Below are 23183 nucleotides of genomic sequence, written 5' to 3'. Positions count from 1 at the left end.
AGTCTCATTTTTTAGAAGATCATAAAGTAGTCTTGAAACGCCCCCTTCTTTTCATAGACCCCTCGCCAAACAATACAAAGACAAACAATAACCGCTTCGAGAGGGATGACAAAGCTTCAGCTGTATTAAAATATTTGAAAACATAAGTAGGATTTTTATAATATTTATCTTTGGACATGGTCCACTGCAAAAAAAGTGTAACTTTTTCAGACTCCGGAAATCTGAACTTTATTTAAAAGTCTCAAAATATGAAAACACAAAATGCTTAAAAAAGTCTAGCCCTCTTCCATACATGATCCTTTTTTGATCATATTTTATTTTCTAGGGGGTACATATCTGGATGCATAACATGAAGAAGAAGAGATGGACTAGAGGACTGAAGGATGAAATGAATGTGAAAATGTAGTCATGGACTACATTTATTTGCATCCACACGAAACAAGCTGCAAGACCATTAACAAGTCAACTGTGAGTTTTCCTTCAGAGAACAGCCTTAACAAGTCCCTAAAACGATTGATTCTAAATTGACTTTCAATTATTTTTTTCAGCAGGGTATGCAATTACCGGAAAGTTCCGCGCTTTCTTTTTTTCAAATCATGCTAGCTAAGGCTGTTATGATAAACTCTGATTTTATTTCTACTGTAGATAGTGTTAGGCAGAGGGATGTATGCATTCTTACTCGAATGGAATGCTGATAAAAGGGGAATAGGAAAATGTGTAGTTATAGTGTCATTTCTCTAATTATATCATTGCTATATAGTTAGAGAGCTATATAACATAATTTAAGACTGTAAAGCCAAAACTGTATGATTATAAATCATATAGATAGACAATTAGTATTATGAGATACTAAAAATCAAGAAACTGTATGGCGATAATGATCATAATAGTTATGATCATATCACATAAATTCACGAAGATATAATTAAAATGATGATAACTATATTCCTGTACATAGATATAATCATTTGGTTTAATCCAAGATAGAGCTGTTTATTGTCCAAAACTCAGGCTTTAGGAGGCCAGAGAGAGTTGAAATCTCTGCCTGTGGGATGGGTGAAGGGAATGGGAAGATTCTAGATGAAGCCTGTCACTTAATTTTTGCAAACATTAAGATTTTGTTAGCCTAGAAACATTACTGGCGCTACGATGGAGGATTCACTCGTCTGGAGGTACGTTAGCCACACCTTCCCCCCAGCTTAACTCCACTCCTTCCCTCCCCTCCCCTCCCCCTTCCCACCCCTCCCCACAATAGCACCCCTTGTAGGCCCCCTCTCTTAAGTGTTGTTTGATGTCTCACTTGGGTATAGCTAGGTTTTGGGAGAAGGTAAGTCGCCTGAGCAGGAGCGCTACCTGTTAATGGCTGGGTGTGGTCAATTAGCATCTAGGAAAAAAAAAAAGCTCCCAAAATTGTTCATTAGGTTTAGTTTGGCTCATGTTTCTCTAAAATGGACTCCGATGCTTAGCTTTGGGTGCTTTTTCCAGGGTTGGCATAACCGTTTAATTGGCATAACGCTATGGTATAACTTAATGCTTTGCTATAGAGTGGATGGACTTCCGTATTTTTGTGCCTTCGATAGCTTTTGACTTTCGACCCTACTCGACTTTTTGTCGACATTTTTCATCGTTTTTTCCCCGTGGCAAGAAACGTTTCCTCGCTCGACCATTCCTCAAGGAATCTAGGGCGAGTAGGCGTTTCCTGCAGATCGGTCGTGACAAGAGAAGCGGCTTGCTCCTTTTCAGGTAAATGCACTACACTGAACACAATATAGGTATTTTCTAGGTGTGGCAGGCTTCTAGGATTAATGTTTGGCAATTATTATGTACTTTAGATATTAATACGAAGATATATAACTAAAACTATATCTTCGTTTGCACTGACGTCGGAGCCTTTTTTTTCGTTTTGTCGTATTTTTATTTTTGCTCGAAATATTTTTCGCTGTTTGCCTTCGTCGGTCTTTTTACGATTAAATAAACGTACGAAAACGTTTTTATTTCGTCTTGCATTTTAAGTTTGCATACAAACGCACACATTAGGAGTGGTTTTTACTAACGGTTTCATGTTACAGGGCGATTTATTGTAAAGATGCTTGTAAATTGTAAAATGAATAATAAAAAAGGAAATATGTGGTACAGTCTGGTTATTTCACCCCCTCTACTAGTTACGCATTTAAGAGTTGCAGGGTGATTTCATCTTTTTTATTGTTTACCTGTAAAACTGCATTGTACATCTACTTGTAATTGGAAAAAGTATCGAAATAAAACAAAATTTGTGGTGCAGTTTGGTTATTTCCCCCACTGATATTCATTTTGTTGCAGGATTCTATTTCTAACTATTTTACTTTTCAGGATAAAACCTCACCCTACGAACCTATTACTAACGCCTTACCTTTCAGGATAAAACCTCAACCTACAAGCCCGGTTCACAGAAAATATTTTACACAACGGCAGGCTGTTGATGTGAAATATGCTCTGGGTGCTGAGGCTTTTTTCCGGATTCTACTAACAACTCTCTCTTTCGTTTCAGGTTCTACAAGTCTCCATTATAAATTTACAATGTTCTCTTGGGCCAAAGTTCTTATGAAATGCAACAAATTTCTGCGTATCGCGTGGTTGTTTCACCCCTATACTAAAATTTCAGTTGCAGGATCTAATTACTGACTAGCCTTAGGGCCAAGTAACCATCGTGCAAATCCATAGTGCAACTACACTGTTTATGAAAAATACTAAGTGGTATGGTTTCGTTTTCGCATTCTGCCAATCAATTTTTCTTTTCTTGCAGGTTATTCAAGGTCCTGCGCATTCCAAAATACTAAGGATTCCATTGAGCATTATTTGCTGAGTAGTGAGTATGATGAACGAAGCTTTCTGGTTTCTGACTTGTTTTTGTTTCGTTTGAGGCCTGTTAGATATTTTCAAAGAGTCGCAGCTCGCTCAGGACATCGTGCATCGTCTGGAAATCGTATAAAGAAGTAAAACGCAACTTCTCTTAGACCATCTTAAACATCTTCTGGAAATCGTCAGGAAGATGTAAGACGCAACTCCGCGCAGACCATCTTGTAAATCGTTTAAAAATCGTTTATGGACGCAAGCAACTCGGCGCTACCAACTCGTGCAAATCTGAAAACTCTGAAAATCGTCATGAAGATGTAAGACGCAATTTCTCGCAGACCAACTTGTACATCCTTTGGAAATCGTCATGAAGATGTCAGACGCAACTCCGCTAGACGATCTTGTGCATCCCCTTGAAATCGTCATGGAGATGTAAGACACAACTCCGGGAGACAAACGTACGTATCGGCTGGGAATCGTTATGAAAATGTCAGACCATCCTACGAATCGTCTTGAAATCGTCATGAAGATGTAAGACCCATCTCCGGGAGACAAACTTACGCATCGGCGGGGAATCGTTATGAAAATGTCAGACCATCCTACGAATCGTCTTGAAATCGTCATGAAGATGTAAGACACAATTCCGGGAGACAAACTTACGCATCGTCTGGAAATTGTTATGAAGATGTAATACTCTGCGCAGGCCATCTTGTACATTGTTTGAAAATACTCATGAAGATGTAAGATGTAACTCCGCTTAAACGATCTAGTGCATCCCCTGGAAATCATCATGAAGATGTAAGACGCAACTCCGCGCAGGCCATCTTGTATTTCGTTTGGAAATCGTCCTGTAGATGTAAGACGCGGCTCCGCGCAGACAATCTTGTGCATTCCCTGGAAATCGTCGTGTAGATGTAAGAACCAACTCCGCGCAGACCATCTTGTATATCGTCTGAAAATCGTCATGAAGATGTAAGATACAACTCACGCAGAAAAACTTACGCATCGTCTGGACATCATCACGAATATATAAGACGCAACTCCGCTAGACGATCTTGTGCAGCCCTGGAAATCGTCATGAAGATGTAAGACGCAACTCCGCGCAGACCAATTTACGCATCATCATTGCGCAGGCCATCTTGTACATTGTTTTGAAAATCGTCATGAAGATGTAAGACGCAACTCTGCACAGACCAACTTAGTCTGGAAATCATCATGAAGATGTAAGTCGCAACTCCGTGCAGACCATCCATTGTGGACCTATACATTGTGAGAATGTTGTCTCAAAGACGAAAGACGCAAGTCCGGGCAAACCCTTACTAAGCTTCCACAACTGTCCTAGCGGTATGGCCTCCTTGCGCGGATTGTAGCATTAGTTTTTTAAGCAGCTATACTGCAATAAGCAGCTAGTGATCATTAGAGCAACAAGACGAAAGCCGCATCAGTACACATCTCTAAGATTTACTAGAAACGAAATAGTCCTCCATTCACGCAGTCAACGGAAAGTATGGTTAGCTTTGGAAACCGATTTTGGGAAATGCATAACAACATCCAGTAGTTAGAAAAGTTACAAGTACCGCAGTTCATTACAAATGGGAGTATAGTCCTAGGTTGAAAAAGACGGATAAAAGAAGCGAGTACAATCTAAGGAAAGTGAGGCCGCTTTGCGGGAACAGAATCTTTTGAAATTACACCATGCTCTTAATGCATAAGCAATAAGTTAGAAGAGTAGAATGATACAGGCAGACCCTCGTTTGGCCCTACTCGCCATCAGGTGGCTCTTGCTCTGAATATGGCTGAAGTCTGCTAAGCTAGCGACATAGATTGACGAGCTATGTAGTTTATTCTCACTTCAACTTGGTTGTTATTGACCGAGAATGATAATTGAACGATTTTATATTGTGAGTCTACGATGGAAAAAAGTTTTTCAACAAACAACATCCGTGCGCACCTTGAAGGCTGTTTATTTTTGTTGGCGTTACGTTTGCTTTTATGTCTGCTTTGACGATATATAGAATTGTGGCATGTCAAATCCCCTTGAGTCAATCGGTTGGTTGTCTGTCTTGCGCTTTTGACTTGTGAGCCGAAATCGTCTTCATTGCCCTTTTTGCTGATGGCTCTTTCTGGATATCACTCTTATTTTGATCATGTCTCCAGTTCTCTCCTAATTTCTTGTGATTATAATTCAACCTTGAGATCTAAGCAGTATTACGGTCGCTAATGTCGGCTTCCTGTAAGCTCTATTTCTATCAAAATTCTTAAGTTTATCAACCAGTTTTTGCAATACAGGTATGTGAGTGTCCTAAATTACATTGCTATGGACCAGTCGTGCATCTTTCTCCTTTTGGGAAACACTCGTTAACCATTGTAAAAATTAGTAGAGACAATATCACTTGGCCTTTCACGTTTTCAGAAATCCTGTTCTCAAATCTGCCTTCATGCCGACACAGCTTGTACTGATCACCTTGGCTCAAATCTTGTTAAATCTTCGACGTCGAGAACTCCTGTTTTCTCTTTTATCTACCAGACTTAAACTCTGCTGCACTTACTCTTAGATCTTTTAAAAGGTCTTACTCACATCCTTGGTTTCAGAAACATCCTTTTTTTTGTTTTAGGAACACTCTGTTTTACTAAACTTGATTCTTATTTAGATTTCAGGAACACCCTGTTTTTTTCTAATCTTTATTCTTATTGTTTCAGGAGCACCCTATTCTACAAACTTGATTCTTATTTAGGAACACCTTATTCTACTTATCTTGATTCTTATTTAGGTTCCAGGAAACATCTGTTCTACTAGTCTTGATTCTTATTTAGATTTCAGGAACACCCTGTTTTTTTTTCTAATCTTTATTCTTATTGTTTCAGGAGCACCCTATTCTACAAACTTGATTCTTATTTAGGAACACCTTATTCTACTTATCTTGATTCTTATTTAGGTTCCAGGAAACATCTGTTCTACTAGTCTTGATTTTTATTTAGGTTTCAGGAACACCCTATTCTACTAATCTTGATTTTTTTAGGTTTTCAGGAACACCCTATTCTACTAATTTTGATTTTTTTAGGTTTTTTAGGAACATCCTATTCTACTAATCTTGATTTTTTTAGGTTTTCAGGAACACACTATTCTACTAATCTTGATTTTTATTTAGGTTTTCAGGAACACCCTATTCTACTAATCCTGATTTTATTTTAGTTTTCAGGAAAACCCTATTCTACTAATCATGTTTTTTTTTAGGTTTTCAGGAACAACCATTTCCACTAATCTTGATTTTTATTCAGGTTTTCAGGAACATCCTATTCCACTAATCTTTATTTGTGTTAGGCTTTCAGGAACACTCTATTTTACTTATCTTGATTTTTCTAGGTTTTCAGGAACACCCTATTCTACTAATCTTGATTTTTCTAGGTTTTCAGAAACACCCTATTTTACTTATCTTGATTTTTCTAGGTTTTCAGGAACACCCCATTCTACTTATCTTGATATTTCTAGGTTTTCAGAAACACCCTATTCTACTAATCTTGATTTTTTCTAGGTTTTCAGGAACACCCTATTCTACTAATCTTGTTTTTTTAGGTTTCAGGAAAGTCCTGTTCTACTAATGTTTATTTGTTTTAGGCGTTCAGGAAAACCATATTCTACTAATCTTTTTTTTTTAGGTTTCAGGAAAACCCTCTTATACTAATCTTGATTTTTTTAAATTTCAGGAACACCCTATTCTACTTATCCTTATTATTTTACGTTTCAGGAACACCCTAATCTAATCAATCTTGATTTATTTAGGTTTTCAGGAACAAACTATTCTACTAATCTTGATTTTTATTAAGGTTTTCAGGAACATCCTATTCCACTAAACTTGATTTTATTTTAGGTTTCAGGAAAACTCTGTTATACTAATCTTGTTTTTTTTTAGGTTTCAGCTACACCATATTCTACTAATCTTTATATTTTTAGGTTTTCAGGAACATCCTATTCTACTAATTTTTATTTGTGTTAGGCTTTCATGAACACACTATTCTACTAATCTTGATTTTTTTCGGGAACATCCTATTCTACTAATCTTGATTTTTATTAAGGTTTTCAGGAACACCCTATTCTATTAATCTTGATTTTATTTTAGGTTTTAGGAAAACCCTCTTATACTAATCTTGATTCTTTTTTAAATTTCAGGAACACCCTATTCTACTTATCCTGATTATTTTATGTTTCAGGAACACCTTAATCTACTAAATCTGGATTTTTATTTAGGTTTTCAGGAACACACTATTCTACTAATCTGGATTTTTATTAAGGTTTTCAGGAACATCCTATTCTACTAATCTTTATTTGTCTTGGGCTTTCAGGATTACCCTATTCTACTAATCTTGATTTTTATTAAGGTTTTCAGGAACATCCTATTCTACTAATCTTTATTTGTCTTGGGCTTTCAGGATTACCCTATTCTACTAATCTTGATTTTATTTTAGGTTTCAGGAAAATTCTGTCATACTTGTTCTTTTTTTTAGGTTTCAGGTACACCATATTCTACTAATCTTTATTTTTTTAGGTTTTCAGGAACATCCTATTCTACTAATCTTGATTTTTATTTAGTTTTTCGGGAACATCCTATTCTACTAATCTTGATTTTTATTAAGGTTTTCAGGAACACCCTATTCTATTAATCTTGATTTTATTTTAGGTTTCAGGAAAACTCTGTTATACTAATCTTGGGTTTTTTAGGTTTCAGGAAAACCATATTCTACTAATCTTTATTTTTTAGGTTTTCAGGAACACCCTATTCTACTTATCTTGATTTCTCTAGGTTTTCAGAAACACCCTATTCTACTAATCTTGATTTTTCGAGGTTTTCAGGAACACCCTATTCTACTAATCTTGTTTTTTAGGTTTCAGGAAATTCCTGTTCTACTGTTTATTTGTTTTAGGCGTTCATGAAAACCCTATTCTACTAATCTTGTTTTTTTTAGGTTTCAGGAAAACCCTCTTATACTAATCTTGATTTTTTTTTAATTTTAGGAACACCCTATTCTACTTATCCTGATTATTTTACGTTTCAGGAACACCTTAATCTACTAAATATGGATTTTTTTTTAGGTTTTCAGGAACACACTATTCTACTAATCTTGATTTTTATTCAGGTTTTCAGGAACATCCTATTCCACTAATCTTTATTTGTGTTAGGCTTTCAGGAACACTCTATTTTACTTATCTTGATTTTTCTAGGTTTTCAGGAACACCCTATTCTACTAATCTTGATTTTTCTAGGTTTTCAGAAACACCCTATTTTACTTATCTTGATTTTTCTAGGTTTTCAGGAACACCCTATTCTACTTATCTTGATATTTCTAGGTTTTCAGAAACACCCTATTCTTAACTAATCTTGATTTTTTCTAGGTTTTCAGGAACACCCTATTCTACTAATCTTGTTTTTTTAGGTTTCAGGAAAGTCCTGTTCTACTAATGTTTATTTGTTTTAGGCGTTCAGGAAAACCATATTCTACTAATCTTTTTTTTTTTAGGTTTCAGGAAAACCCTCTTATACTAATCTTGATTTTTTTTTAATTTCAGGAACACCCTATTCTACTTATCCTTATTATTTTACGTTACAGGAACACCCTAATCTAATCAATCTTGATTTTTTTATTTAGGTTTTCAGGAACAAACTATTCTACTAATCTTGATTTTTATTAAGGTTTTCAGGAACATCCTATTCCACTAAACTTGATTTTATTTTAGGTTTCAGGAAAACTCTGTTATACTAATCTTGTTTTTTTTTTAGGTTTCAGCTACACCATATTCTACTAATCTTTATATTTTTAGGTTTTCAGGAACATCCTATTCTACTAATTTTTATTTGTGTTAGGCTTTCATGAACACACTATTCTACTAATCTTGATTTTTTTCGGGAACATCCTATTCTACTAATCTTGATTTTTATTAAGGTTTTCAGGAACACCCTATTCTATTAATCTTGATTTTATTTTAGGTTTTAGGAAAACTCTGTTATACTAATCTTGATTCTTTTTTAAATTTCAGGAACACCCTATTCTACTAATCTTGATTTTTATTAAGGTTTTCAGGAACATCCTATTCTACTAATCTTTATTTGTCTTGGGCTTTCAGGATTACCCTATTCTACTAATCTTGATTTTATTTTAGGTTTTCAGGAACATCCTTATCTACTAATTTTTATTTGTGTTAGGTTTTCAGGAACACACTATTCTACTAATCTTGATTTTTATTTAGGTTTTCAGGATCACCCTATTCTACTAATCTTTATTTGTCTGAGGCTTTCAGGATTACCCTATTCTACCAATCTTTATTTTTATTTAGGTTTTCAGCAACACCCTATTCTACTAATCTTGATTTTATTTTAGGTTTCAGGAAAACCGTGTTATACTAATCTTGCTTTTTTTAGGTTTCAGGAACACCATATTCTACTAATCTTGATTTTTATTAAGGTTTTCAGGAACATCCTATTCTACTAATCTTTATTTATCTTAGGCTTTCAGGATTACCCTATTCTACTAATCTTGATTTTCATTTAGGTTTTCAGGAACACCCTATTCTACTAATCTTGATTTTTATTCATGTTTTCAGGAACATCCTATTCCACTTATCTTTATTTGTTTTAGGTTTTAAGGAACACCCTATTCTACTGTGCTTTATTTTAGCTCGGGGTCTCAGAAACACCCTGCTCTAACTAACCTTCATTTGTCTTAGGATTTCAGGAACGACCTGATCGACTAATTTTGGTTTGTCTTTGCGTTTTAGGAACACCCTGTTCTACTAAGTAACCTTGATTTCTCTTTAGTTTTCAGAACCACTTATTGCACTGACCTTGATTTGTGTTTAGGTTTCCCTCTTTCCCTCATTCTCCTCTATTTTCTAATGGCGCACATTTTATTTTTGTATTTAATCTAAGAAAATGCTGAATATTTATATGTAAAATTACTTACTTTTCGCGAGTGGATTGGCATCATTTTATTTGGCTTAGTTGTACAAGAATCGAACTGGTCCAAAATATGATCATTTCATTTGGCTTAACATGTACCAGAATCAAACTGGACAAAAATGCGAGGTTTTTACCCAGGTTGGATAATTTACAAATTTTAAAATCTTATTACAATCTATGCATCAATCTTCAGTTTCAAACATCAATATTTTGGCTTTCAAATACGGACATCTCATCCAACCGGGGGCTTTTTTCCTCGCGCTAAAACAACACGAAACCTCAGTGGTGTAATAGAGCATGCGCGACCGTGTGGTCGTGGGGACTGGGTGCGACTCCCAGCTGAGGTGTTGTTGAAGGTGAGAAATCGATTTCATTTATTTATATTCGGAATGTACCTGAAAAGAAAGTCCAAACTAGACCTTACGCACACAACATTGAAGAAGATTTTACATTGCCGTAGCAGGCATTGAAATATGGGGAAAGTACGATACAGAAACGTTAAGGAAACATTGGAGGGCACAGCCACGCCCCTACTGGTCATTTCCTTATAATTTTAGAAAATATTGGGGGGCGGGGGGGGGGGGGCACGTGCCGCCAGTGCCCCACCCACTGCTTCGGCCCTGTTTTAAATACAGTAGAACCTCGCTATCTCTAACTCTAAAGGGAAGCAAAAATCTGTCCGAGTCGTAGCGGGAAATTCTACATATCAAGAAAGTTGAGCCCAAAATTGTCGTTTTTTGGCAAACGCGGTCACTTCCATATAAGGAAACTAATATATTCCTTATTTGGAAAATCTGCATGATTTTTGGCATTTTTAAGGTAAGTGTATCCCAGGGGCTTCGTTAACTTTATGACTTGTAACCAGAAGAGAAAAACAGTTACTGTGACCATCTTTAGTTAGTTGAGAAGGTCTCTGAAACTAAGTTTCCTCGGTACCAGACCCCCAAAACGACGACGTTTTCTTCATATGGTTAGCAAAGTAAAAATGACTCCAAATTAGGTTCAAGGGAAATTGAACCTTGTTCGAGTTAGCCGAGTTCTAGTAAGCGGGGTTCTACTGTATATCCTTGGTGAAGAAATATGTGAAAATGAATGTAGTAGAAAACGAATGTTCTTAGAGTCTAATGAAAATGGTTACTACTAAGTATTAAAAGAAAAAAAAAATCTCTGTTGCAAGTTTTAAAATGAATTTTCTTATTTAGTTTAAAATTTCTTAATTTAGAGGCAGCGTTATGTGGCACAAAGCAAGAGAATGGTCACACAAACACACAGTTCACGCCCTTTAATAAACCCGCGGCCCTTTTCTACTCATCTACCCCTCACCTCCATCAATAGTTGTCACGTTTATTGAAGGTCCATCAGATATCTTGATTTCTCCATCAGGCGAGTAGAGAAATAGCTTCAGCCTGTACTTGGTGTTCGGCCTCAAGCCAGCAAATATGAACTCCGTCGTACACTGTGTCATCTTCAACTGGTACTCTACTTTGGTTTGGATTTCGACTCCGTATATATGGCCGGAGCAATTGGTAGGAGACCATGTGATTCTTAGCGCGGTTGAATTGATGCTGGTCCCGTTCAGGTTGAGCGGGGGAACTAGAGAAGAGAAGGTTAGATAATACATATATTGTAGTAACGTGTGCTATTATTAGTTCAAAATCTATATAGCACGATTTCAAAAAAAGCTACGTAACCAAGTAAAACGCTAGTGCTTTACATTTGATATTACGCGCAATATAAGGGTCAACATAGCTCGTTTTCAAAGTTATCTAACATCCTTGCATGCTAACAGTGATATAATAGTAATCTAGTAGAATCTGATTTATTTGTCCTCCCGGTTAGAGTCGTACTCACAGTGAATATCCCTTTTTCTCTAGGCAGGAGCTGGGGAGGGTGGGGTAGCTCCCCTCGCTTAACCTTACCGTTAGGAGGGCATGTCTTCGTGACCGCTGATGTCCCAATAAAAGTGCCAACAACCATGGCCACTAGAAAACGCAGCGACGGCAACTGTAGAATTGATAAGAGAAATCAGCTCAGTAATACTAGAGGTGACGGAAATTGTTCTTGCAAATAATAGTTTTTTTTAAAATGACCAAACTTTAAATTCTACAAGGCCTGCCATCATCACATAATGAACTATTCCTGGGAGGTATGTTAAATTCTAAAATTTATACCTGAATAATAAATTATTGTTGCCGAGAGAATATATAAAAAATAAATGTACCACTGGAGGAGCGTACATAGGGAGGGGGCACTTCCGTACCCCTTGGCAAAACGTGGGTTATTTCTTATTCAAGGATCGTCAAACTATCCTTTCCATATGATACCTATAACTGCGCATCCCCTGGGAAAGTAAGTATAACAAATTTTACCATTCTTGATAGCTTAAATCGTACTGCTTTAAAGTAAGCAGGAAAATGGATGAACAACCACAGGTTCGTAGCAGGGGGTGGGGCACTTGAGGCATGTGTCATCCAAATATTTTAAAAAATTATAAGGAAATGACCAGTAGGGGCGTGGGTGTGTCCCCTGGTCCCCCCGATATTTTCTTAATGTTGGTGTCCCCTCAATATTTCGAGGCCTGCTACGGCCCTGGCCCAAGAATACTAATCTGGAAATTTGTCAGTCAAGGGAAGAGGGCTACAGAAAGATACTAAATCAGGCAGGGCTATCGTGTATTCTAGCTTAATCTCAACCGTCCACCAAAAGCTGGTGGTCGACTCTGCCAATCAACTATTTGTTTTTTTTAAGACTTAAACTTCTTCAGGTCAACTTACAAAAGTAAAAAATATTTTACTTTATTTTCATTGTCTTGGCGGTCGGCTTTTTGGCGTGGTTGCTTAGGTATTTTAAGCATTAAAATGATTTTAATCATTAGTAGCCTTAATACGCTAAATAAGAATAAATCATTAGAAATTAGGCGTAGCATAGAAACATAACTACGTGTAAGAAAGGAATTACGGAGGTCTGTATACAGGCTAGGCGAAATTCGATGAAAAAATTGCATGAAGCAAATCCAAGGCAAATTATTTCTTGTTCGAGTTAGCAGGATATTTGAGTAAATTGTTTGCTTGAAAGCCCAGCCTTTTTTTTGCGGTCCCTTACCAAGAGACCACGACTGAAAACAAGATAGCGCTGGAGCATCTCGAAATGCAAACAAATAGCTGTTTTCTTTGCTGGATGGGACGGGTTTTTTTCTGCACCTGCATGGCGCTATATGTTCATGCCAGCTGCTGTCCACGAATTTAGCTCTACGAGTTAAAACTAACAACTTATTATCTCTAGCCACAGCTGATAACCTCCGTGTGATCACACAGAAGTCTTACATTATTGTTAACCCACATGGATATATCAAATACAACTCGTTTTTTTATGGAAGCCAATGCGACTCTGTATAATATCTGCTTTATTGCGATAGCTTAGGTATCGCTATGGCAACAGATTAGTTGACAATCGGCGAAAATTCTGATATTTAGAGGGTTTAGAGCTTTCAGGCATACTGCACATAGCAAAAGTTGTAAGATTTTTGTCGTAAAAATGAGATGACTTTTAGAAGAATTTATTTACAAGAATTTATTTACAAAAATCTTTAGAATGATTAAGGTGACCCACAAAGTTATTATAGTAAGTTTGTATTTTTAAAATAACCACTCAATTTGCATTTTTCTCATTTGCTTGCCGTGTTATAGACTAAGCATTAAATACAGAGTGGAGAGTTGTCAGATTTCTCTTCGAGCAATTTTCTGGATTCCACTTACCGTTTGGGTGGAGACTTGAGACATTTTCAGACAGATACCATAGTTTATGGCTTTACGACCGTTCGGCAACTAATTAAAACTAATTGGCAGTTTGTTAGTTAACTAACTCGGGGAGGAGGAGTTTGCTAAATTTAGCTAGGGGATGCAGGAGGTGACGAACGGAGAGAAATATATGTTTACAATTTTTAAAACGGGTTTTATAACCGAAAAAATAGAATTTATTTTCTGTTCAAAAGTAAACTTCAAAAGAACTATGTTATACATAGAGAGATTTTAACAGTCCAAGGCAATTTCAGCTCGGTGAATAGGGGGTGAATAGGTTCGCGGATAAGCGGATTCGGCCCCGAAATGCCCATGGTTTACGGATTTCGATGATTATTTCAGCGGACTGGCGGATTTTGGAAATACAGCTCACGGATCTGTTGACGATTTGGGCGCGGATCTCGGATTTTGACTGCTTTGATGGTCGAATTTCGGAAATTAAATAAATTTCAATCGATGCTATTGTTTATGTCAAACCATGCGAATCTAAAAAAATATCTGCTGATCCACGGATTTGCCCCAGGTTCTCTCTGCTGAAGTACTAGATTTATCACAATAGAAAAAAGGTAAGGAAACTTTGTATGAAATTCTTAGGCAGAAATTTTAATCAGACATGATTAACAGAACATTAAATCAAACAATCCAATTCATTTATATAATCAGTGTTTGTAGTCGTTCGTGTATTTTCATGACAAACAAAATGTCTAATCAAATTTATGCGCATCAAATTTGCATTAACGATTAATTAGTGTTAGTAGTTCTTTGTTTACGCAGAGTAATCATGCTTAACGAACAAGTTTGTAAAGTAGAGCGTTCTGATTCCGTGTTTGGATTTTTTTTCTGATTTTAGCTGGCCCGCAGCTCCTGTTCCTTCATGGCTGGGGTAAACAAGTTGGTGACTTTCTACCTTTGCCTTCTTGTCACTTACGTCGGTGGTAAGAGCAGCTGCTAAATACTTTAATCGACTATCATGACAACTGTATTGGGAATTTGAACTAAACTTTTGATCATTGACTTCTTGAAAGTATTTTTCTATGGCATCAACGTTCGCAAAGAATTTCGCTGTAATATAAACTATACTTTTGTGAACGACTGTAAAGGAGGCTAGACAGCTAGGGGACATTGACAACTTTGACAACTTGTTTGCTGTAATATACCCACGTTAAAAAAATTGGGTATTTTTTTATTTAATTTCGATTATATTTCATTATATCTAAACAGTGCCCCGTGGCCCTAAACATTAGTACAGCGTGTTTCTTAAAATCTTTTTCAGCGTGCTTTTTGGCTAGTTTTGTATCAAGCTTTTATTGCTTTGTTTAGCGATTCCGCTGGGCTACATTAAAATATACTCAATCCCCTTTTAATTTAGAAATGTTTTTGATTAAGTTAGCCTCCATCCTCTGCAGGCATATTTCAAAACAAAAATTGACCCCATGCAGATTGATTACTGTAGTTCATATACTTCTACCATTCACAGAATCGCGCGATGATGCAAACGGTGAGCTTCGAGTTAGGTTCTATACACTGTTTATACAGAAGGAGTATTATATGCTTTTCACGTCGCTAGAAGTATTTGGCCGGAGACCTATCCAGTTTAAGATCAACTTGAAAAAGCATCTTTAAAAATGTGACAGGGACAAATAAATTTGTTGCAGCGGAAAAAAATCTAATGTTCTTCTGTACGCTTTTAAAACGTCTCGTATACTGCGGCCAGCTGTTCCTCTGTTCCTTGCATATTTTAAAGAGTACAGAAAGGTAAAATGAACATGAAATATTTGCTACCATCAAAAAGTCAATTTCAAACTTAGAAAAACCTTAGAAAATATATATTTTAATAAAAAATGTACCTATAACCAAATTTATGTGCATTTATATATGCTATTCCATAAAACGATTTAGCGATCATACTTTCACTTGGAGTAATCAGGTATAACGAACAGGTTTAAAGTTTTAATGAGTTAGCTTTCGCCTACCCCTATTCCTGAATGACGAAGTTGGTAATTGTCTTTCTTTGCCTTCGTCTTGTCACTTACGCCAGAGGTAAGGGAGAACAGTTGCAACTGATATTTCAAGACATTTTATCTGTTTTAATCGTTAAACCTAAATGTTAATTGCTTTAATTGACTTATCTTGAAGTCTAACCTAAAGCGATGTTTCAAGACTGTGAAATTGCTAATGTTTTTCCTCAATAGTCCAATAGTCTAAAACTCCAGACTTTTGGGGACTTAAAATGCAGTATATCTTACCGTATGACAAATAAATACAAAAAGCCCAAATAAGTCGTGTTCGTGAACCAGAAAAATAAATACAATACACCAAAAACTGGAATTCGACTCTGCCAAATGTTCGTCTTTAATAAGGCTTCTTCAGGACAGACTGATTTTTTTTCTGACAATTTTTTTTTATAAGATCCGGTGGCATTTGAAGTATTAATTCAAATTATATTAAATAAAGCGGCCAAAAATTGTGGTTAATCAATTCGGAGACCATTGAACAGAAAACGACAGGTGAAGTTTAACCGACGCGTGATCAGTTAGTAAATTTCGTGTTACAAAAGGATTTTCTTCGATCATTTTATAAACTTCAATTCAAATTATATCTGGTTCTCTACACATATCAAATAAAGTATAAATCCCCATGAAGACAAAATCCTGACACTTTTATAGACAGATGTTATTTATTTGAAGAATTTTGTTTTCAATTAAAATACCTCCAAAATGTCCCTAACAAGACACTAGAACCAAAAACGTTTGAGACATAAAATGATCGGTTGAGTCAGAATTAAAGCGGCAATGAGAGCCAGTTTACTTTCGGTCGATTACGTAACAATCTCCGAAACACGAAAAATATTTCAAAATTGTGAAAACAGTGTGTCTGCTGGAGGTTTCTTTTAGGATGTGACTGATAATTTAGAGCGGCTGGGTTTTTTAAATACATTCTTTAGGTCTTGTCGTTTGAGGTTTCCATCGGCCCTCCGGAAGTAAACTGGTGATAATGCGACTTTAATTAAAAAAAAAAAAAATGACAGCACTTATCATCGAATATTGATTACAACACAGCGAACCATATAGATAACATATGTCAAGTGGGCAATTTGTGAATTTAAGCTCTCATTCCTTTCAAATTTTGGCCCGAAGGGAGGGGGGGGGGGGGGAGATGGGAACAAGCCCTTCCTCACTTCCTCACACAACAATAAACAATAACACAAACAACCACAGAAACAATAACAAAACAACTGTAGTAAGCAACAACAAAAACACGATATCATAGCAGGTGATGACGTAACGTGATAAGGCATGACTGTACAAATAGCTTTAATCGTGCGTTTCCCTGTTGCCAGGGCGACTGACGATGAACGGGAGTCACGAGAAGGCGTTGCGTGACACGCTCTTCCATTCTGCTCACTACGATAAACAGATGAGGCCGGTTCTTCACCCAAGCCTGCCTCTGAACGTCTCCTTCAACATGCAGCTCAGCAAACTGGTAGATCTGGTGAGTAGGGTACAAGATAGCGTGTGCGATAAAGGGGGGTAGTAAACTCGTAGATCTAGATCTAGATCCTTCGACAAAGGCCTAATGTTCAAAACTGCCAGACCGCGCTGTTTTAACAACATACCATCATACCTAAGTAGAGCACATTAATAAAAATCAACAAAAAAGCAGCCAGAGGAACAGACTACTCGTTAGTCCAATCTTTTAATCAATGTAGCTTTCTTATTTTAGAATACAAAAAGCCAGATCCTTCAGACGGACGTATGGATAACTCAGGTACGCATGCGGTTAGCCTGAAAACATTTATCAATTTTAGACAATTTATAAATCTCCTCCATCCTTCTGCAATGCTGAGATGATGCCTCGAAATATTATATCTGGCGCCCATTTCTCGGAGCACCCGAGAATTCTCGGGCCCGAAAACTTTATTTTGCATTTTTTCTCAAAATTTCGCATGTTTTCCTTCTGGAGAACCGCTTTCATTTTTTAAAAACAGTTTAAACTTCCCCTTGGTTCGTATTCCAAATGATTACGCCCAATAGGGCTATTTTCGATGTTTTGCTAAAGCCAAAAAGTTACCCGAAATGGCCATTGTAAGATATTGTATCTTCTTTTTCTATCTCTTCGAAGTGCGCATGTTCAGGGTTTTTCCGTCATGTCGGGCCCGAGAATTCTCGGGTGTTTCGAGAAACGGGCGCCTGGGAATTACAGTATAGGCAGTGAACAAGATTGGGAAAAGGGGGGGATATTATTCAAAATAAATCACGTGGTGTGTTTTGTCTACGATGATAAAATCTAGAATGTACAGAGGTCGTGGATATCTTTGTTTCTACAGAAATGGGTGAACCCATTCCTCACATGGAATGTGAGTGAGTATGGGGGCGTGCACTCTATTCATGTGTCACCCCTGGATGTCTGGGTACCAGACACGGTTCTGTATAACAGGTGTGTACATTATTCTTTGTAGCCAAGGGCGGGTCTACATTTTCGTTCAATGTGTGTGAGGGGGGAGTGGGGAGGGAAGGGGGCTTAGTGACAACGGAGGAGGGGGGGGGTAATTATTTTTTGTTGGCGGAATTATGAATTAAATATGCACCAATCAGGGTGTTTCCCATAAACGAAATACTTTTCTACTTTATTCTGGTAATCTAACTTTGCTGTTTTCTGGGCACTCGCACTTGCCTCCATCCCTCTCCTCTGAAGATTGATTGTCTTGTAGGCGATTAATGTGGTATCCGACACCAGCTGAACTAGCTAAGTTTAGTTTAGTTGGTTTTTATACACAAGCATATCATATAAGTCAGTTATATTATACAAAGACATATTAAATTCTTGAATGTTAAATAACACGGTTTTAATCGGCTTTTGAAATGAACGCGAAGAAAAACATCACACCTTCCCAAAAGATGATGGTCACGGCGAGACGTTCGCGTTGTATCTAGGGTTTTCATCGCAGCTCGTTGATATTGGGCGCTATTTTACCATTTGTTGGTCAATTTTTCACTCATTTACGATTACGATTGCTGATAACATTTTCTAACACAATCTCATTGTACTAAATTATATCTTCTTGGGTACGTAATATTACGACACACACATCTAATTATCTTTGGGCTGATTCCTGGATTTATTTTACGAGCATCTTTGTGCAAAAATCTTGGGAGTACCTCCACCATTGGCGGATCATCCAGGAGCTCCAAAAAAGAGGGGCCGAAGCAAGGGTTTCAAGAAACCGGGGCCCGGATTCATTGTTCATTGTTCTTCATTTCTTAGCCAAATATCTGAAAAAGAGGGAAGGAGGGTCCGCTTGGCCCACCCGTAGAACCGCCCATGTCCACCCCCCTAAAAAACACACAAACAAAACAAACTTCTCGTTGAATAACAGTGGGGAAGGCGTGGTACTCTCTGGCTCCGTAGAGAAGTTCAAGACGGACGTAGTGGTGGAGAGTGACGGTTTGTGCACTTGGATGTCTCCCGCAACTTTCAAGAGCTCATGTGTGCTTGACGTCACGTTCTTTCCCTTTGATACTCAGGTGCGTCTTTATGAGAAAGGAATCTTTATCAAACCTATTCGGGCTTAAAACTATGCCGTTCCAGAAATGATCCACCTGTTACGCTGCAAAATGTAGTAATTAACGCGAAATTTAATAAAATATTGAACGCGAAATATAATAAAATATTTAACGCCTAATGTAATAACGCAAAATGTAATAACATCAAATAATGACTTTAAACCCATAAACTATAACTAAAAGCTCTAACTAAAAAAATAGACGCTAGCATGTATGACCAACAGTTGTAATAGTCCATCTCGAATCGACGGTTGGTCTCGCTCTCTTCAAACACTTGGCAGTGGTTCTGTCAGCAACCTGAGATGGCGAATCCTCCCTAAATCATGGTCTATAAAGCTGCGATACTGTGCGGTTTTGAATGTATACTAGTAGTAAAAAATGCAAAGAGAGAGCAAATGCCAACTGCAGACTAGGCCGCTATCATTAAATTAGGTAATTTCTAGACACGACGCGCAATATGACTGCAAAACCATTTTAACGCAGTGGTAAAATCATCATGCTTTATTTAATGCTTTCCCATATTTTTTAAAATTCCCTTCGTATCAAGACTACAATAGGCCTGTTCCGAATTTATATGAACCCTGGAATTTGTCACTTCTCAAACTAAATCGGGAATAATGTCACACCATACCTTCCGCTTGGGTCTACGTGCTAACATTTTATCTTTTCCCTTATATCAGTAGAATGTTTGACAATTAGTCAATAGATAGAGTTATTACATTTCGCGTTGAATGTTTTATTACATTTTGCGTTTACTGTAAAATGCATTACATTTCGCGTTAAGATTACATTTTGCGTTAGTTATTACATTTTGCGGCTTAACCCACCTTCTACAGATTAATTTGCCAAAAATACATCATCTTTTTGAAAAAATATACTGATATTTTGAAAGTCTCAATTCGAATTTTTCTAGTTTCCTTCTTTTGCCATGATTTTCTTTCAAGAATCACATATTGAATATCAACATATCTGCATTTCGAACGCGCTACCATTAAGCAATTATGTTTATTATTACTTATGTTGTGTGAAACCTCATATTTCCTTCCTAACCTAGTAGTATTTTGTGGTAGTGGTTCTATCCTGCAAAATAGCGTTCGTAGGTTTTGGCTTTTTTTGTGATTGCCCAGGAGTACTCTTCAGAAAAGTAGACAGGGATGATCGTACAATCTTTTAGGGTATAAAATTTCGACAACCTGCCATCCCTTAGGGGGTGTTGAAGGATTTTTCCGATTTTGTCATCTCTTAGGGTATAAAATTCGATCAACTGTCATATCTAAGGGGTGTTTAACGTTTTTTTGTTCCGATTCTGCCATCTCTTAAGGTTAAAAATTCCTTCCACCACACCCAATTCACTATCTCTTATGGTTAAGAATTTCTATTGACCATGCCCAAAGTGCCCTCCCTTAGGGTGAAAATCGAATTTGCCGACAATCACCCCCGTCTGTTTTTATCGAAGTCCCCCCCCCCGGTGTGATTATTAGTAGTGGCGTGGTGTGCCGATTGTAACCGTTTGTAACTAAATGGGGGGAATGTCTGCTGTTTTATCGAGTTTTATCTTGCAGGTATGCTCTATGGTGTTTGGTTCATGGACGTACGACACCCGTCTTCTTCGCCTGGAGCTTATGGCTCAGTTACACTCTAATGCTGGTTAGTAAGATAGCACAAACACCATCCTTATCATCATCATCATCATCATCATAATCATCATCATCATCCGTATAGAAATATCATTTTCACCGCCACTATGATTATCATAATCATCATCAACACCACCACTGATGATATCCGCAGATCACTTCACTGTGAATGGGGACTGGAAAGTTGAGAATATCTCCCTACGCCAGCGCGACACAAACTACACTTGCTGCGCTCACCCCTTCTCCGACATCGTCTTCTCCTTCGCGTTGGAGCGCCTCCCACTGTACCACGTAATCTACGTGGTACTACCATGCGTCATCATTGCCGCCCTCACTCTCGTCTGTTTCTACGTCCCCGTGGAATGCGGCGAGCGCATCGGTCTCTGTATCACCATTCTCCTCGCTATGAGCGTCTACCTCTTCGTGGTCGCCCAGTCTCTGCCGGAGAACTCCAACACTATTCCGTTACTAGGGATCTATTACATGGCGACAATGTGTCAGGTAGGGAGAATCACTGCAGTGTGTTAGGAGAATAACTGCAGTGTGTTACTAGGGGTTTGTTACTAGGGATCTATTACATGTCGACAATGTGTCAGGTAGGGAGAATCACTGCAGTGTGTTAGGAGAATCACTGCAGTGTGTTACTAGGGGTTTGTTACTAGGGATCTATTACATGGCGACAATGTGTCAGGTAGGGAGAATCACTGCAGTGTGTTACTAGGGATATGTTACTAGAGATCTATTACATGGCGACAATGTGTCAGCATTCCCATAGCAGGGGGTGTGGCACTGGGGGCACGTGCCCCCCCCCCCCAATATTTTCAAAGATTATAAGGAAATGATCAGTAGGGGCGTGGCCGTGCCCCTAAATATTTTCTAAATGTTTCTGTATTGTGCCCCCCCCAATATTTGGAGGTCTGCTACGGTACTGGTCAGGTAGGGATATTCACTACAGAGCCTCTCGAAACGGGTTCGATTCCCGGCAGATACATGGCGAGTATGTTTCTAACCCGGTCCTGAATCTTGGGCTTACTAGTAGTTTGTGTTCCTTAAGTCTTTTGATGGGTAATTCTTGAAATGATTATGAGGATGATTTCAACTTTGAAGCGATAAGAGCAAGGAAACATTAGTCAGGTTCGTAGCAGGGGGTGGGGCACTGGGGGCATGTGCCCCCCTTTAATATTTTCAAAAATTATAAGGAAATGACCCAATCTTACGCGGCCTGCTACGGCTCTGTTAGTACTATATTTATGTATTTATTTGTTTATTCATCTAGGTTGGTGCAGCTATTGTGGCGACTGCTGTTGTTTTAAGGTGTCATTATTCACGCTCTGAGCCCCCCAAGATTTTGGTCAAATTCGCCTCCTTTTCTTGCGGCAAGAACAACAATAACAAGCCCCGAAAGGCGAAAGAGAATCCGAGGTCCGGTCAAGTCACTCCCGAAACGGAATTGACTGATTACGAGTCGCCTCCGAAAGGCGGCGAAGAGCCCACCGACCAAGAAAAATTAGAGGAGCAACGGTCTCACGAGTGGTTATTGATTGGAAAGAGGCTTGATGTCGTGTTTTTCTTTTTGTTTCTCATCATGTTCATCATTACTCCTCTTGGTGTCTTTTTGCAGAAAGCTCCGCCTGCAGATATATATTAAGGGCAATCGATGCTTACTGCAGAGAAATCTGTCCTATTTATATAGGTGATCACACATTTTCGAGTTCAATTTGGGCTCGTGCAATTTTAGCTTGATGTAATCATTACCCTACCCTGGTTTAAGAGCCACGAAAGTCTCTCTATTTAGTGGCCAGCGTGCTTGAGACGAAGTTCGCTGGCCACTAAATAGAGAGACGTTCGAGGCTGTGGAACCAGGGTACCATTGACGCAAATTATTTTCAAATTGCACAATAAATCGTTTGATAACCCTTTTTACAATATACATGGCAAAATGGGTCAGTACGCAGCTCTTACAAGCTGCAATTTGATTGGGCAAATGAACAATATCCGCACCTCGACACAAAAAACGAGAAGAATAGACAAAAGAACTCCTTTGTAGAACGAAGATAATAGGAGACAAAGCAGCTGCGTACTTACTCGGCAAAATTGTATAGAAACAGACACATTATTTGTGTTAAAAATGGTCGTAGTTTGAAGAAAAACGGTTGAAATATACCAGACAGAGTATTTTTCAGAGTGCGTTTCCGTTTGTTCTATTTTTAGTTTTCTTGTGTTCAATTGTTTGTTCAGTTGTACTGCACTGAATAACCTTTCTTCTGCACTGATTTACCTGAAAATTGCATTGCTCTCACAAAATCAGAATCAAGAAATTTTGCCATGTATATATTAAAAAATGCTTCAATAAAGTAAACATTTTATTCATTACATTTACATATAAAGTTATTATACTCCTGC

At 37.7% G+C, this 23183-nt stretch overlaps 2 protein-coding genes and 1 long non-coding RNA gene across 4 annotated transcripts in view; 2 read left to right on the top strand and 1 right to left on the bottom strand.

The window, feature by feature from the left end:
* Nucleotides 1-700, top strand: part of LOC116614831 — a 1468-nt gene extending 768 nt beyond the window's left edge. Inside the window, exon 4 of the long non-coding RNA XR_007310452.1 lies at nucleotides 326-700. This is a non-coding gene — a long non-coding RNA (uncharacterized LOC116614831). The remainder of the gene's footprint in view (nucleotides 1-325) is intronic.
* Nucleotides 1-15678, bottom strand: part of LOC5507595 (contactin-6) — a 25964-nt gene extending 10286 nt beyond the window's left edge. Inside the window, exons 1-3 of one of the 2 annotated variants that reach the window (XM_032376299.2) lie at nucleotides 15553-15678; nucleotides 11702-11786; nucleotides 11106-11375 (exon numbers count right to left, since the gene is read on the bottom strand). In XM_032376299.2, coding sequence (XP_032232190.2) covers nucleotides 11106-11375; nucleotides 11702-11759 — 328 coding nt within the window. In that variant the 5' untranslated portion in view covers nucleotides 11760-11786; nucleotides 15553-15678. Of the gene's footprint in view, nucleotides 1-11105; nucleotides 11376-11701; nucleotides 11787-13537; nucleotides 13935-15552 lie in introns of those variants that run through there. The other variant, XM_001628167.3, reaches the window with a different exon arrangement.
* LOC5507594 (neuronal acetylcholine receptor subunit alpha-6) lies at nucleotides 14343-23171 on the top strand. Its single transcript, XM_032376296.2, has 8 exons — nucleotides 14343-14514; nucleotides 16920-17071; nucleotides 17303-17347; nucleotides 17907-18016; nucleotides 18957-19104; nucleotides 20706-20790; nucleotides 20935-21281; nucleotides 22057-23171. The coding sequence occupies exons 1-8, from the start codon at nucleotides 14454-14456 to the stop codon at nucleotides 22426-22428; spliced, it is 1320 nt and encodes a 439-aa protein (XP_032232187.1). The 5' UTR covers nucleotides 14343-14453; the 3' UTR covers nucleotides 22429-23171.
* The last annotated feature ends 12 nt before the right edge of the window (nucleotides 23172-23183 follow it).

This window comes from Nematostella vectensis, chromosome 1 (assembly GCF_932526225.1).
Source record: "Nematostella vectensis chromosome 1, jaNemVect1.1, whole genome shotgun sequence".
NCBI lineage: Eukaryota > Metazoa > Cnidaria > Anthozoa > Actiniaria > Edwardsiidae > Nematostella > Nematostella vectensis.
The sequence above is the reverse complement of the archived record's forward strand: the minus strand, read 5'-3'. Positions and strand labels throughout refer to the sequence as shown.

What these genes read in the sequence shown, in the direction of transcription:
- LOC5507594 (XM_032376296.2), top strand. Translation starts at nt 14,454, where the DNA reads ATGGCTGGGGTAAACAAGTTGGTGACTTTCTACCTTTGCCTTCTTGTC. An exon ending in TCAGCAAACTGGTAGATCTG is followed by an intron (nt 17,072 to 17,302) that starts GTGAGTAGGGTA and finishes TTCTTATTTTAG; the next exon opens with AATACAAAAAGCCAGATCCT. An exon ending in TCTTTCCCTTTGATACTCAG is followed by an intron (nt 19,105 to 20,705) that starts GTGCGTCTTTAT and finishes TTTATCTTGCAG; the next exon opens with GTATGCTCTATGGTGTTTGG.